Raw genomic sequence first — 17,382 nt, forward strand, 5'->3', positions numbered from 1 at the left:
GCCCTGAATAATTTCACCCAGGCACAATGTTTCACTACAAGAAATATGGCCATTTGCGACGAAAAACGGAAAAAAGTGCGCGCCCAACTTATGACAGGAAAAAAAATAAAACGTCATAATTATTTACGACGAAACCCAAAACCGTCGCAAGTTTAGTATTTTATTAATAAAATTCTGCACGACAAAATTAAACAAAAATGAAAATCATTTGAATTTGCGACGATTTGAAGATTTCGTCGTAAATTAATTATTTTTATTAAAATTCTAACTTGAAATTAAATAAAAAAATATTGTGCATAAATTTATGACGAAATATTTGTGAAGGAAAAGATTGGATCGTCCAATTTACAACGGAAATTAGAATTCGTCGTAAGTTATTAAAGAGGGAAATTCAACTTTTCCCCCCAAAATTTTGGCGGTAGATTTGACTCATCTCAAATTTTTGGTAGTCAATAATTTATGACGGATTCCGTCATAAATTAGCACATAATTTTTGATATTTTCAATTTTTAAAAATATTATTTAATGATTCAACCATATTAATATCGTCCTTTATTTGTTTGGGTGACATTTTAGAAATTTCAGAAATAATTAGATATTTTGATAAAATTATTTAATATGAAACATTGATTATATCACAAATATATATATATATATATATTTTCATCCACACGGTTGAATCGATGAAAAATATTTTTTAAAACAATCGAAACATAAATTCAGAACTAAACATTGGTTAGCATATATGTTTAACAATTAAAATTTTCAAAAGAATTGTAGATTGTACGTTGGAAAGCATATTGATTATTTATGTGCAGTGTTACAGATTTCGGAAATCGGAATAGATCGGTAGAGGCACCGATTTGCGATTTATCGGAAATCGGGGATTTATCGGAATTATAAATCGGAAATAAATCGGATTGAATTTAATATTGAATTTTATAATATTTATTATATTAGACCGTCATTATTTTATATACAAATATATATATTTATTATTATATTATAAATATATATGTGTGTGAAAAAACAGTCTTTACTACCTACATCAATCCCTATTAATTACTCCCTCTGTCCCATTCATTTCTATACACTTTCCTTTTTTGGATGTCCCATTCAATTCTATACATTTCAAACTTACCAAAAATAGTAAAAAATTTATAATATAAAATTCAACTACACCCACTACTTTCTCCCACTACACTCACTTTATTCATTAAATATTGAATGGTCCCACCACTTTAACCAAATTATACTTTTTCGCACTAAATTACACTTTTTCTTTCTCTCTCATCCCATTATCTTAACAAAAATAACATTATTTATTATGTTTCTTGTCCTCCGTGCCCAAACCATTTGTATACAAATGGCTGGGACGGAGGGAGTACTACTTTTCATTTTGAGTTCTTCTTCTCCCTCTTTCGTTAACCCTCTTTCTTCATTTTTTTTTTCTTTTCTTCTTCTCCCTCTTCCTTTAACCATCCTTTTTCTTCTTTCATATGCGATGTATACAATTAAAAAATAAAGTTCCAATTGATTGTTTAAGCTCTCGCCGGAAATTTCTGTAACTCTAACTTAGAAGTCATATTACAAAGTCATTGTGGGCTTTGGGGTTCGTGTCACGTCTTCCTTTTATGCCTTTCCAGTTTTGTGCTCCTGTTTCTATGCTCCTACTGATGTATGTATATATACATAATTGTATATATATCTTCTTCTTAACTATATCTTCGATTTACATGATTAAACATCAACTTCATCTCCTCTGGAGGACCATCTCTTAGCCATCTATATCAATATTATTACCGATTTTGACCCGATTTTCACCAATTTTGACTAATTTCTTGCAATACGTTTTTTCCGGCGATAACCTGAAAATAGATCGGCGACTCTCCGATTACCGATTTATCGGCCGATTTATCGGAGAAATCGCCGATTTTTACAACCATGTTTATGTGTTACAATCAGGTTGAATTCATCTTGATGGGTGGCACTTTCATGTCATTGCCTGCAGAATGTCAGATTACTTCACAATGAGTTTTAGCTTTATGTATTTGATAATGAATGTTCGTAAAATAATCAAGTTGTGTTTATAAACTGAATTTGGTTTAGTGGGTGTTTGTACTTTCACTTTGCTTTTTTATTTTTTAATGTAAATTAGTACGGATTTATGATATAACTAATGTAAATTATGATATTGTAACTTGTAGCATTAGTTTATATTTTGATTTTGTGAGTTGGTGATTGGAAACCGAAAATTAAATTAGACTTTGGCAGGTTTTGAGTTTCTGTTGAGTTTGTGATTGCATTAGACTTTGATAGGTTTAGAATTTAAGTTGGAAGCCGAAAATGGCTGGAAACTGAAAAATCAGTATTTAACTATTCTTAAAATACAAACTTATGACGGTTGTTCATCACATATTCCGTCGTAAGTTACCCCAATTCTTAAAATACGACAGTTTTTTCTGTCGGAAATTACTAATTTACTAGGTATAGTTGTGTCCTTAATTTATGTTTTATTTTATCCAAGATGGACTCCACTTCCTTAACTAACCCCATGCCAATCCATTCTAATTGCATATTTAATAACCCCATGTCACTAAATCTAGCAAGTAATATCACAATTTCTATCGAACCAAGTTATACCAAACAAAATTTAAAAAAGAAATACGAGACTAACTTAAGATTTGAGTAAAGTATAAGCAAGTTATATATATCTAATTGATTATATTTTAAGCATTAACCTTATTCATAGATAATAATATAAATGATTTGAATCTAGAACTCTATATGTATTTTATAAATAGTAATAATATAAATATTTGTTGTTAGCGTGATTGGAACCTGAAAACTTATATATATCTTTATAAATAATAATATAAATATTTAATATTAACATAAATAATCATATAAAAGTTTGTTATTAACGTCATTCGAACCTGAAAACTTATATGTATCTTCATAAGAAATAATATAAATGATTATTATTGACGGGATTCAACCTTGTGAGTTTGGGTAGTTTATTTTTTTAATATTTGGATCTAACGATTTTGATTATTTGATAAATAAAATTGACAATCGTGATGATAATAAATAACTAAAATGTGTAATTAACCAAATTACAAATTATAACGCATTCCGGTTATTATAGTTAAAAGTTAAACTGACTTACGGTCCGTATGATACACAGGTCTCGATTAATATTTATATATTTTTATTTCTATTTTACATAATATTATTAAAATTTTATATAAATAATTAAATGCTAAATATGATTGTATAATTATAATTTCTTTTTGTATAATTTCAAGATAAGTTCAAATAGTATAAATAGTATATGATTAATGATATCTTATTCAATAATAATAATTTTATAATGTAAATGTTCGTTGTTGATAAGATTCGAACCTGAAAATTTGTATGTATCTTTATAAATAATTATATAAATGTTTGTTGTTAACTGAATTCGAACTTGTGAACTTATAAGTATCTATAGAAATAATAATATAAATGTTTGTTGTTGACGGGATTCGAATATGAGAACTTGTGGAGTGCGTTTTTTTAGTATTTGGATCTAACAGCTCTAATTATTTGATGAAGAAGATCTAACGGTCGATTATATCTCATTCTGGTTATTATAGTATAATATAGATACGTGGATATTTTATTAATAAAACATTTTAAGATTTTAGTTTCATTTAATTTTTATTTGAAAGTTTAATGCATGAAAGTTTTATTTTTTGAATATCATTTAATTTGTGTTCAAAAGTTATATATCATAATTTCCCCATCTGACGGTCGATTATACCTCATTCTGGTTATTATAGTATAATATAGATTCGTGGATATTTTATTAATAAAACATTTTAAGATTTTAGTTTCATTTAATTTTTATTTGAAAAATTAATGCATGAAAGTTTTATTTTTTGAATCTCATTTAATTTGTGTTCAAAAGTTATATATTATAATTTCCCCCTCTCTTTAAGTAAACATCTATATATGTTATTAAATGTCCTATTTTCAGTATTACTGCCTAAATTATTAAGATGTCGGAGAAAATTGATAAATAAAATTATTTGTAGATAATATTATTTAAAATAGTGTATGTAAATGGGAGGTTATCCACTAGTATTATCTGGAATTTGGTAATTACTGTCATACATCTATAAGTCAACAAAATATTAATTTGCATTAACATTTTTAAAATTAATTATATTTTTAAGTGGTTATCGAAATTGGTGCATACCAATGTTTATTAATGAAGTAAATCTGGGCAATCATTTAATTATAGGATGGTAAGCACAGAGTTGCATTCCCCAGCTTCACATTTGATTATAAGCCAAAAAGTAATATTACAAAAAATATCACAAATAAATACAGCCAATAAATAATACTACAAAAAATATAAAAAATATCAGACTATATCAGACGTTATGGACCATTGTATATAACAAACAGATAATAACAAACAGATCAGTACAAATTGTAATCACAATTTCTCTTCCCTTATCTATGCACTACGGGAAATCTGGGCTAGTACATGTTTAGCTCTTATAAGATACTATCAACTGCTAACAACAATAAACCAGTCAAGGATAATATGATATGGGCTGTTGGCCTCGTAAAAGATCTATTTAGTGATACATCAATTAATACTCTAACCAGACAAGTGGACAACCACTGCTCATAAATATTGATTCAGAGAAAGTTGTTTCTTCTATTCTATGTCCTCCATATTCATAATGGCAAGGAAATTGATTTACATCTTACTCACTTGCTCAAGTCATATTACCACTGCCCAGAGTTAACTCTTCGGAGAGCACATTGTGGTTTTCGCTTCTCCACAACAGGGACAATTTTCTCCATGAGCTGCAAAGAAGTCAAAACATTAAAATTGCTTCACCAATTCAGTACCGTGTTTCTGTTCAGTAACTTTTAAAAAAATAACTTAAAACTATACAGTTTTTAACCAGAATATAACTTTCAGAAAATTTAATGACAGTAATTTATAACCATACCTCTTTAAGCCTTTCTTTAATCCGTGCATCCTGTAAAATGTCACTTATTAATTGAGAGTTCAAAAGAATAGGAGAACAGGTATCAAAGTTAGAAGGAGATCAAGGAAAGAAGAAATTGTCATTAGCTTATACAAGGAGTAAGCATCCCAAGTAAACAGAGTTGGTAAATGTAGTTTTAAAGTTTTAGGATCAACAATCCAGATGAAAACCTGCTTCTATTCCATGACAGGTCGGGTTACAATCAAGGAAGCAAAAGAAAAAGTGAAAAAGAGTTCAAAATCCAGGTTGAAAACATTATTTAGATTGAAAATCTTCAAATTCAAATAAAAGGAATCTTACTAAAACCACCTAAATATCATCACAATATTTAACAAGAAAGTCCAACAACATTCTCTAAACAAGTAATTAAACGTGTGTGAGTGTGTTTAACTAGAAAAAAAAAACTTGGTTAGTGTAAACTTTCTTTACCTATTTTGTTTGGTATAACTAACAACTTATGGAATGCACAACGAAAATCAAGCAATTCTTCGTTATAGTAATATAGATTGTCTAACTAAAAACGACAAGATACTATATTTTTTCATGTCTACTTTCAGCTCATTTTCATGCAGAACGTAAAGCAACAAGTAAATGAAGCTTTTATTGACATATTTCAACTCATAACTTGTTGTAGAAATCATTTAAGCCCCTTTCTTTGTTTATGTAAAGTTATCATTCATGTTCCTTTTAACCTTTATGAGTTGCTGGTGTAAGAAATTTGTAAAAAATCTCCTTCAACAACTTAAAACTTGATTTCTAAAATAGAGATATGTGAGGGTGCCAAAAAAGGATTTAAAGTCAGATTAAAAAGCAACTAACAATCTTTCAGATTACGAATACTAAATAACTCACCAAACAATATGAATAGCTGTGGTTTCCAAAATATGGCCGGTGAGGAAATGACAAACAATGAGATCACATAAGTCATAGGGTTATCTAATGGAATATCAGATTAGTAATATTCACTTGTAACTCTCTGTCAATGGAATTTCTGGTGCTCAACCACATTGATTTGATAAGTTTTACAATAAAGAAACTAAAATACAATCATTTCCATTTAGTGTATACTCTGTAAAATATAAATGTAGTAGAACCTAAAATTTCAGCCTCGTGCAGTCGATGAATCGATAGGTCTGGACTAGCCATCAGCAGGTTATAGTAAGATAATAAGTTGCAAGTGACTCAGCAAGCCCAAGACAAAGATAAGAAAAAAAAGCTGCTACAAACAAAAATCATATGCAGAGACGTACTCTGAGAAAATCTAAATTAACTAACATTATAAAGAAAACAGTTTTATATATCTACTGAAGGGTCAGCAATATTGGCTGTGTACTAGACAAGGGTCAAGCCCAGTAGAGGATTTAGTAGTGAACAAAGGTTCTGAATAAAGACAAGGTCTATTATCTTTATATCACAATAAAGAGAACTTCACTATAAGGTCAAGTAGTATCAATATCATAGCTAAGAAAATTGATGACTGGTCTCTATTCTCATGAAAAATAATATGTAGCAAGGAATCCAGTTAAAGCTTTCAGAAACAGCATCTACTTATCAGTTATCACTTGCTGAAGAAAAAATATAGGAAAAGGTTCTGGACTTAAAACTTGCCAAGTACAAGAAGACATTGCATACAGCAACCATAAAAATATATACTATTTTGGTTGTGTAGAACTTAATGCCCTTGCAACTTAATGTCTACTACCTTTATTCTTAGTGAACTTGGAGAAAAGTTTTTGTAGCATAGAGATAGCTCAGTAGCTGCAAAACTTATACGTTTTTTATGAAGGTTTTTGCAATTTCCTTTATGATCAAGCAAAAACAATTTCCTTACTGTAGAAAACCTTTGTTGGTTTTAAACTGAGACCTAATAAGTGTTAATTCAGAAAATAAATACCAAAGTTGGCACATGGAGTATTGCTCCTAAACCACAAAGACGTAAAAATACAAAAAAAGGGTGCAAGCTTACAGTCATCATAGATCAGCGATGCATATTAAAACTCGGGGCTCCCATGTTAAAAAGTGCCCATAGAGGCTCCAATCAGTTATATCCCAAAGTTCACCAAAGTTTGTCTATTTGTCTCAAGTGAATTTAAAATAAAAAAAAACAATGGCGCTAAAAACTAATCTATTATAGGCTTTAGTATGAAGGCAATCTTAATAATTCTTAAAGAAGTAAGAAATCACCAAACATAAAACAGATTATTCAATTCAACGAGTAACAACAAAGTTGAAGTAGTACCTTCTCTTTCAACAATAACTCATTCTCTTCCTCTAATTTCATCACCATGGATTCTAATTCCACCTGATAAGCCTAAAAACACAACAAAAAAAAAATCAACTCAAAACATACACACACACACAAACTTATTCTCAAATACAAACCGTATTAACCTATAACATATACAAAATCTGTACAAATAAATAAAACTTATACAATCACACATAATTATTGTCAATTTTCCCCCCCTAAACCAAATCTAATATTTATGAATCACAAACTATACCGTAAATTCACATTATACAATAGACCTTTCTCATACATTTCTTGAATTCCATATCTACATATTCACCTTTATATCTAATTTATCCGTGAATTACTAACCATCTTCGTACGATCATACACTAAATCTTATTCATATACATTAGTCAAATTCTGCGAGCAAATACATAAAATTCTATGTTTCTCACATAAACGCATTAAACACATCTAAATTCCATAATCACATTTATAAACCGAGGAAATACATATAATTTTATGTTCCCACAAAAACTAAATTCCACACACATAACCGATCAAATACAGCAAATACATATAATTCTATGTTTACACAAAAACTAAGTTCCACACACATATATCACATAACCGATCAAATATATAAAATTTTAAGTTTCCACCTGTTTCCGCTCCCGGGACCTAGCAGCAGACTCCCGATTCTTAATCATCCTCCTCTGCCGTTGCATAACAACTTTATCCAACGACTCCACTCTCCTCTTCCCTCTCCTCCCTTCCTCAACACCACTCCTCTCCGAAACAATCCCACTGCCATAAACCCCCACATCGCTCCACAATCTCTCCACTTTAACAATCTCCCTCTCCTCCACCTTCGCATCCGCTTTAGCCAAAAAATCCTCCAAGGTCATCAACTCATTATTATCCTCGTTGGGCTCCACTTTGAGCTCCTTTTTCGCAGTCTTGGCAACGATCTCTCCCCACACCTCGTCGACCGTCTTGCGACGAGGCGGGGAGGTATTGGTAGCGGTAGCGGTAGCAGAAGAGGCGGTGAAGATGCCGGAGATGGAGAGAGTCAAGTCGGTGGCGTTGGTTTCGAGGTTGAGTGTGTTTGATGATTTGAGATCGGTGTCGACCATTTTTTTTCTAGCGGGAAAATTGAGGTGGTGATGATTGAGAGAGTCTAGGGATTGGAGAAAATGGATTTGGGGAAAGGATGTGAACAGTGGGTGTGGGAGTTTGTAATCATTGAGGTGGTGTCTAGTGATGTACTGCTTGATGTTTGTGTTTTGTCTGAAGGTTGACTTTGATTTAAACAGCTTCTTGTAATAACATAATATATTTAAAAAATATATAAAATGACTCAAAATGGTCTAAACAATAGTATTATTTTTTTACCACAAACTTATAAAACCAAAAAATATGAACATAAGTGGTGATGTCAAATAGATAATTCGAATATAGATATGTTAATATCCATATTTGAAATAGTCGAATTCTGTCAAATAGATAATGTCTGTGTATATTAATATCTGAAATTGTCGAGTTCAGATACAGATAATATACGTTTAATATCGAATATGTTAATATCCATTTGGATTTTTTTTGCAATCCTACTATATTGATAATTATTTTGAAACAAGTTTCTTATTTTATTCATAAAAAAATGAAATTATGAATGTCATACTAATTTTATTATCTTTCAATCAAATTTTATTATCTTTAAAAAATTAAACTCAAATAATATTTTACATATGTATATGTTATATTTAAAATAATATAAAAAATTTATAAACATATTATTAACTAAATATACACACAAACACTATCAATATATAAAATAAATTTTAATATATATATATATATATGAGAAAAGTTCTATGTAGACCATATTTTAATCAGAGACTACCTATATTCTGCAATCAAAACAGTATGAAATATAATCTTTTGTAAAATTGTTGATCATCATTTAAGTTTAAATGAATAATGTGTATGTACTACAATTTGAACAAATGTTTTGCAAACTAATCATATTTTATAGAATCAAATATCTTGTAATGTTCTACATGCGGTACATGTATGATATTTAAGATTTTGAATAAAATAATGATCTTTGTAGAACATAATTCACAAAATATTACATTTTGAAATGTTTTTATGCAATATTTTAGTTGCAGAACATAAATGGTCTTCGTGGTTTCCAACAAAAACGTGGTTTTCATAAAATTTGACGATATATATATATATATATTATGTGTATATATATATATCATTATATTAGTTCCTGGGCATATTCCCAATTATATTATAGTTAATTTGTAAAAAAATATTTTGAAGTATATTAATTTGAATATATATATATATATATATATTAATACTATATTAATAATACATAACAATGAATAAGAAAAAAACAATACATAATTATGAGACTAACAAACATATTTATAAAACTATACTAGTGAACATGTTCATAAACATTATTATTTAACTTGTTCGCAAATTTTTTAGTTAAATTATATTATATTCAAGTTTAGCTAATATTTCGAACCTAACTCATGAGTCGTTTTTTATGTATATTAAACTCTTGAACCTAATTTTTAAGCCTTTTACTCATTAAGAAAAGACAAACTTGTTTTTCCTCATTATATTATTGTTAAATTCCAACTCCTGAGCAAATTAATATTTCTGAACCTAATTATTAAGCCATTTTATTATGTATCTTAAACTCCCGAACCTCCTAACTTATGAGCAAATTAATATTTTTGAACCTTGTTGAGTGGCATTTATGATACTTTATAACGCTCCGTAAAGTTTTGGATTGATGTTTTGTACTCGAGTTATTAGTGTTTTTAACGTGTTTTTGTAGTGTCTTTTGCATTTCAGGCATTTATCAGGAATACATGTGAATTAGCATTGTTTGGATGCTAATATGGTGTTAGGATGGTGTTTAGAATAAAAGTTCGTGAAAAGACCAGCTCAAACCAACAAGAAAAGAAAGAAGCCAGAAATTTCTCCAGAGAGACGGCACGCCCGCGCCAAAAGAGCAGTATGTCAACGCGCCCGCGCTGGTCAAGCGCGCGGCCGCGCCAGGTCGGGAAAATAAAATCCTGTTTCTTCTGGAATTTTGATCTGTTGGACTTCTACTCTGCATGGGCTGCTATATATACATAACTTATGTTCGTTTTTCATAAGAAGACGTACCAGAGCTTAAGAAGAGGGAGAAGAAGATCTAATTTATTCTTGTGATTCTTTGTTTTAAGTTGTAACCTTGGATGCTAGTTTTCTTATTCGTGAACCTATACTCTTGTTTCGTAATCTTTATTTAAGTATAAAGATTACGTTTATTATACCATGCTTTCATCGGGATCCACGTTGATAATGAGTCCGATTATGGGCTAATCGTTATCTTGGGGTTCTAACGGATTTATTTATGATTTTTTTTAGATAATTCGTTTCGATGCCTTAGTGTGTGGTGATAGTATGATAATCTAGTATTGGTTGTATTTATTCGTCTTATGAGCGTCGCGCACTTATAAGATAGTGTGTTAATCTTTAATGAAGTGAAAGTGAATTTAAGGGTTTAGAACTTGTCATGCTAGCATAGGTTCATGTATTTATTATACATGATTCGTAGGTAATTTTAACCATCTTACTTTTCCTATGTAATCACGATAGACAACTTGTGCATTATACCATTATGTTGTTAAATTCGATAGACATATAGGGTCTCAATATAATTGGTGTCTATTCAGCTTATATCTCTTTTGTGGATGTCTGGTAGTATGGTATTCGTACAACGAAAGTTGGCATTTATTAGTTTCGTGTTATCTGATTAGTTTCATCACCATTACATGCTAAGGTTAAGAACGAAAAGGCTATTGAATGAAGTATTTAATGAAGTTATAATCCCATGTTTGTTTCATATAGTATTCAACTGTTTTTAATCTCCTAGTTTATGTCCTTAGTATAATCTCTTAGTTAATCTTAGTTAAACAACCTCAATTTGTTATTCGTCTTAACATTGGATAATAGCCATACTAGTGTTGCATAAATACATTGATTGAAATTAACCTAAACTAATCCCTGTGAGAACGAACTAGAATTTATTCTATATTACTTGTGATCGCGTATACTTGCGTGAATATTAGCGCGTGTTCTAGCTTGTTGTGCATATATTGTGTACTTGATGATTTCATGAACAAAACACCTAAGTAGATTTTACTTAGTGAAATAATGTAGCACTCGACGGATAAGATTATAGTCCCGACGAATAACTCATTATAGTCTCGACGGATGATGACTTATTATCCATCGAGTGAGTAGCTTATGTAATAATAAGTCTGTAGCTCATTTCTGCATATACCTTTGTATAGATTCTGTAGTAGCATATAAGTCATGTTGACTTTAACTAGATATGCAGAATAAGTTGATTAATTGTACATAGATGAAGTCTTGTAATTCTGTATAAATGAATTGAAGTCAAGTGCCAAAATAGCTACCGACGGATGATTAACAAAGCCATCGACGGATGATCAAATACCTATCAACGGATGTTTAATATATCAGTCGACGGATGATCAATGAAGCCATCAACGGCTGATCATAAAGTCGACGGATGATCATGTACTCAACGAATAAAGAATTCAAATATCAGTTGAGTTGACAGTGATAACTGGTCACATGCGTCGAAGTGTATGCAAATGGAATGAGGAAGCCTATTAACTGGGTAATAGAGAACAAAGTAATAAAGCATTAGACCCGATAGTTTTTATAATGATCCTGTCTTTTGACTTTGTAATCTTGGTAATATATAAACCAAGAAGTAGCAAATAGAAAAGAAGAACTGAGATACAAAAAGTGAGAAACATTTGTAAGCAGAATTATTAGCATTTCTCTGTATTCTCAGTAGTTCATATTTGTAAGCAGCTGTGAGCATTCTTGCACACAGAGTTCTCTCGATATAATATATCTCTGGTGGAATTGTTTAAATCCACCAGAAAGTTTTTAAAGACTCTTGTTTTTAATTACTCGTGTTTTGGTTCACTTAAGTTTTTATTCCGCATTGTGCTAATCAATACACTTATATATATATATATTCGAGTTTGAACATTTTTATTTTAAGAAAAAGGTTCAAGAATTCCATTCAACCCCCCTTCTGTAATTCTTGCTATATTATTAAAGGACTAACAATTGGTATCAGAGCAAGCTCTTAACTTATAAAGAGTTTAAAGATCAAAACAATTCAGGAAGATGAACAAGAAGGATGTTGGAGTCAAGATTCCTTTTCTAGATAAAGATAATTACCATCATTGGAAAGTAAAGATGCATCTTCATATACTTTCTCAAGATGAGGCCTATGTGGACTGCATAGAAAGAGGTCCTCATATTCCAATGAGAGCTGCAACAGGAAACGAGCCATCAGTCCCCAAGCCAAGGCATGAATGGTTTGATCCTGACATTGAACAAGTCAGGAAGGATAAAAAGGCCATGAATATTCTGTTTAATGGAGTTAATGCAGACATGTTTGACAACATTATCAACTGCAAAAATGCCAAGGAAGTTTGGGATACTATACAGATAATCTGTGATGGCACTGCGCAAGTTAGAGAAAATAAGAAGCAGCTCTTGATTCAGCAATATGAGCATTTTCATAATGAAGAAAGTAAGTCACTCACTGACATTTTTAGTAGGTTTTAAAAACTACTAAATGCTCTCAAGTTGCATGAAAGGGTCTATCAGACTAAAGACTCTAATCTGAAATTCCTTAGATCTCTTCCAAAGGAATGGAAACCAATGACAGTCTCATTAAGAAACTCACAAGATTATAAAGAGTTTACTTTGGAGAGACTGTATGGCATCCTAAAAACTTATGAGCTTGAAATAGAGCAAAATGAAAGGATGGAGAGAGGAAAGAAGAAAGGAGGATCCATTGCACTAGTTGCTGAGTTGGAAAAGGAGAAGGAAGTAAAGATGGAAGCTGTTGAATCAACTTCAAAGGTATGTGAGAACAAGGGCAAGGAGCTTGCAGTAGAAAGTGAAGATTCATTGAGCCAAGATGACATGGAGGACATTGATGAGCACCTAGCATTTCTTTCCAGGAGATTTGCCAAGCTCAAGTTCAAGAAGAACTTTGGAACAACCAAGCCAAATAGAAACATGGTGGATAAGTCAAAATTCAAATGTTTCAAATGTGACTTGGCAGGGCATTTTTCCAGTGAGTGTAGGAAGTCAGATTCCAGTAAGAAAAAGTTTGAGTCTGTGGATTATAAGCAAAAATATTTTGATCTACTCAAGCAAAAGGAAAGGGCTTTTATTACACAAGAAAATGACTGGGCAGCAGATGGTCTGGATGAAGATGAAGATTTCAGCTATGTCAATCTAGCCCTAATGGCCAAGTCTGATGAGACAGGACAAGTTCCTCAAGCAATCAGGTAATTACCACAAACCTTGCACATTTATCTAAAGCTGAGTGTAATGATGCCATAAATGACATGTCTACAGAATTATATCATCTGCGTGTTACACTTAAGTCTCTTACTAATGAAAATGCTAAAATCAAAGAAAACAATTTATTTTTAAGTGAGAGGAATAATGTGCTTGAGTCTCAGTTTATTGATTTCGAGAAATTAAGAATTGAGTGTAAGATTGCTAAGGAGGAATTAACCGAGTCCTTGAAAAAGGAAGAAATTTTAAAGAAGCAGCTCGAGCGTGAACAAGAGGTGATTAAAGCATGGAAAACATCCAGGGATGTCCATGCTCAAATCACCAAAGTTCAAGGAATCGAGTCCTTCTGTGATGAAGCATGGAAAAAGAACAAAGAGAAACTAGAACCTAATTTGGTAGTTGGACTGCTAACAGATGTAGACTCGACGGATAATGAGGACTATCCGTCGAATAACAAAAAGTGTTATCCGTCGAATGATGAAAATCCTCATCCGTCGGCTGTGAGCAAGCCCATTAGCAAAGCCAAACTAGTTAAGCTAAATGAGAAGTATGGGTCTGTTTCCAAGAACTTTGTTTCAGGATAGTCAAGTCAAGTTAAGAAAGGGAAGAAGGCTAATGTTGGTCACATGACTGTCAAACAGTTAAGTGATAGACTTGAAAAGATTGAGGTAAAAACAGAGACCAAAAGGAAAAACAATAGGAATGGTAAAGTAGGGATTAACAAACACAATAACTACACACCTGATAAATATGCTCCTAGAAAAATCTGTGTCAAGTGTGGTAGTGTAAATCATTTGTCTGTTAATTGCAAATCTGCCATGCCTACTTCCATATCTGTGCAACCTCAATTTCCTATCATGAATGCCATGCCTCCTATGCCCGTTAATGCTATGTCTACACAGAACATGAATGCACAATTTGCTAATATGCCATTTGCACCTAATCCTTATTATGCTGCATATAGTATGCCACAAATGCAATTTAGCATGCCTTACTGGAATAACATGTTTACCCATAACATGCCATTCCCTGTTAGTCATAATATGCATGATAATTCTGTTGCAATGAATGGTTTCAAAGGCCCAACTCAAATGACTAAGGATGAATCTGAAATTCCTAAGTCAAATGAAATAAGACCTAAGAAACAGAAAAAGAAAGCTAACAAGGCAAGACCCAAGGAAACCTGGGTACCAAAATCAACTTAATTTAATTTTGATGTGTGCAGGGAAACATAAAGAATATTTGGTACTTGGATAGTGGTTGTTCAAGACACATGACTGGTGCTTCTACCCTGCTCACAGAGTTTAAGGAGAGAGCTGACCCAAGTATTACTTTTGGAGATGACATCAAGGGTTATACTGTGGGATATGGCTTGATTTCAAAGGACAATGTCATCATTGAAGAAGTTGCCTTGGTGGATGGTCTCAAACACAATCTGTTGAGTATCAGCCAGCTTTGTGACAAAGGCAATTCAGTAACCTTCAATTCAGAAGCCTGTGTTGTGACTAATAAAAGAAGCAACAAAGTGGTTCTCACTGGTGTGAGAAAAGGAAATGTGTACCTAGCTGATTTCAACTCATCTAATGCAGATTCTGTAACTTGTATTCTCAGTAAAGCAAGTCAAGATGAAAGTTGGCTATGGCACAAGAAGCTATCCCACTTAAACTTCAAGACCATGAATGAGCTGGTAAAGAAAGAACTGGTAAGAGGCATTCCTCTAGTGGAGTTTTCAAAGGATGGACTGTGTGATGCTTGCCAAAAAGGGAAGCAGATTAAAGCATCATTCAGGAAGAAACTTGATTCAACAATTGAAGAGCCTTTGCAACTGCTTTACATGGATTTGTTTGGACCAGTCAATGTATTGTCCATCTGAAGGAAAAGATTTTTCCTAGTAATTGTAGATGATTTCTCAAAGTTCTCTTGGACATATTTTCTAAAGTCTAAAGATGAGGCTAGTGAAATCATCATCAATCACATAAGGCAAGTCAATAATCATCCTGATTTCAAGGTTAGAAGAATCAGGAGTGACAATGGAACTGAGTTCAAGAATTCTGTCATGAGAGTATTTTGTGAGGAAAATGGGATTCTGCATGAGTTTTCAGCAGCAAGGACTCCACAACAGAATGGAGTAGTGGAAAGGAAGAACAAATCACTTATTGAAGCTGCAAGGACAATGCTTGAAGAATCTAAACTACCAACATATTTCTGGGCTGAAGCTCTAAATACTGTATGCTACACTCAGAATATTTCTCTGGTTAATCAAGCAAGATGTATGACTCCCTATCAATTGTTCAAGAACAAGAAGCCAACTCTAAACTTTCTTCATGTCTTTGGCTGCAAATGCTATATTCTGAGAAATCAAACTGATCAAAATGGGAAGTTTGATGCTAAAGCAGATGAAGGAATTTTTATTGGATATGCTGTTGGTAAAGCATATAGAGTCTACAATCTAAGAACCAACATTGTTGTGGAATCAATACATGTTGTGTTTGATGATAAAAAGATTGAAGGACTGAAAGATGGAGATTACCATGAGAGCCTCAAATTTGACAATGTGGAGATGGTTAGTGATGACAGTGATGATGAAAGTGATCAAGAGAATGTATCTAAGGATAATGAAGATAAATCTACCACCAATGAAGCACAATACTCAACATCTGTCGAGTTGCACAATGCTTAATCCGTCGGAAGACAATCTGCGTTATCCGTCGGGAGACAACCTGCTTCATCCGTCGGTACTCAAAATTCACCATCCGTCGGGTTATCAAAAAGAGCAGGAAGTCAAGATAGATCACCTATAGAAAATTCCCCTTTCTCAAATCAAAGATCCACAAACTCAGGGGGAGTTTCAAATAGTCAAAACTCAATCACACATGAAGACAACAATGAGGTTTCTTCATCTAGAGCTTATCTACCTCAATAAAGGAAATGGACAAAAGATCACCCCTTTGAGCTTATCATTGACAATGTTACTTCTAGAGTTCAAACAAGAAGAGCAACTCAGGAAGAATGTCTCTATAACAGCTTTCTTTCCAAGAAAGAACCAAAGAAGGTAGAAGAAGCTTTGTTGGATCCTGATTGGATTTTAGCTATGCAGGAGGAGCCAATTTGAAAGGAATAATGTATGGAAGCTGGTACCCAAGCCTAAAGGAAAGAATCCAATAGACATCAAGTGGGTATTCAGAAACAAGATGGATGAAAATGGCATAGTAGTCAGGAACAAAGCTAGATTGGTTGCTAAGGGCTATTGTCAACAAGAAGGAATAGATTTTAATGAAATATTTGCTCCTGTTGCAAGACTTGAAGCCATCAGAATCTTTTTAGCATATGCAGCCCATGCCAATTTCAAGGTTTATCAAATGGATGTCAAAAGTGCCTTTCTGAATGGAGATTTGGAGGAAAAAGTATATGTCAGTCAACCTCCTGGTTTTGAAGATCCAAATTTTCCAGAACATGTCTATTATCTTTTGAAAGCACTTTATGGATTGAAGCAAGCACCTAGAGCCTGGTATGACACTTTATCAAAGTTCCTTTTGGAAAATCACTTCACAAGAGGTACTGTAGATAAAACTTTATTTTTCAGGAATGTTAATGGCTCTAGTATACTTGTTCAAATTTATGTAGATGATATTATTTTTGGCTCTACAGATG

General features: G+C 32.1%; 1 protein-coding gene across 1 annotated transcript; it reads right to left on the minus strand.

Annotated features, from left to right (window-relative positions):
* Positions 1–4,424: 4,424 nt before the first annotated feature.
* LOC141671945 (bZIP transcription factor 12-like) lies at positions 4,425–8,573 on the minus strand. Its single transcript, XM_074478401.1, has 4 exons — positions 7,950–8,573; positions 7,294–7,365; positions 5,016–5,045; positions 4,425–4,866 (listed from the first exon to the last, which is right to left on the minus strand). The coding sequence occupies exons 1-4, from the start codon at positions 8,421–8,423 to the stop codon at positions 4,786–4,788; spliced, it is 657 nt and encodes a 218-aa protein (XP_074334502.1). The 5' UTR covers positions 8,424–8,573; the 3' UTR covers positions 4,425–4,785.
* Positions 8,574–17,382: the final 8,809 nt, after the last annotated feature.

This window comes from Apium graveolens, chromosome 7, assembly GCF_009905375.1.
Source record: "Apium graveolens cultivar Ventura chromosome 7, ASM990537v1, whole genome shotgun sequence".
NCBI lineage: Eukaryota > Viridiplantae > Streptophyta > Magnoliopsida > Apiales > Apiaceae > Apium > Apium graveolens.

What these genes read in the sequence shown, in the direction of transcription:
- LOC141671945 (XM_074478401.1), bottom strand. Translation starts at nt 8,423, where the DNA reads ATGGTCGACACCGATCTCAAATCATCAAACACACTCAACCTCGAAACC. An exon ending in GGTCCCGGGAGCGGAAACAG is followed by an intron (nt 7,366 to 7,949) that starts GTGGAAACTTAA and finishes TTGTGTTTTTAG; the next exon opens with GCTTATCAGGTGGAATTAGA. An exon ending in AGTTATTGTTGAAAGAGAAG is followed by an intron (nt 5,046 to 7,293) that starts GTACTACTTCAA and finishes GACATTTTACAG; the next exon opens with GATGCACGGATTAAAGAAAG.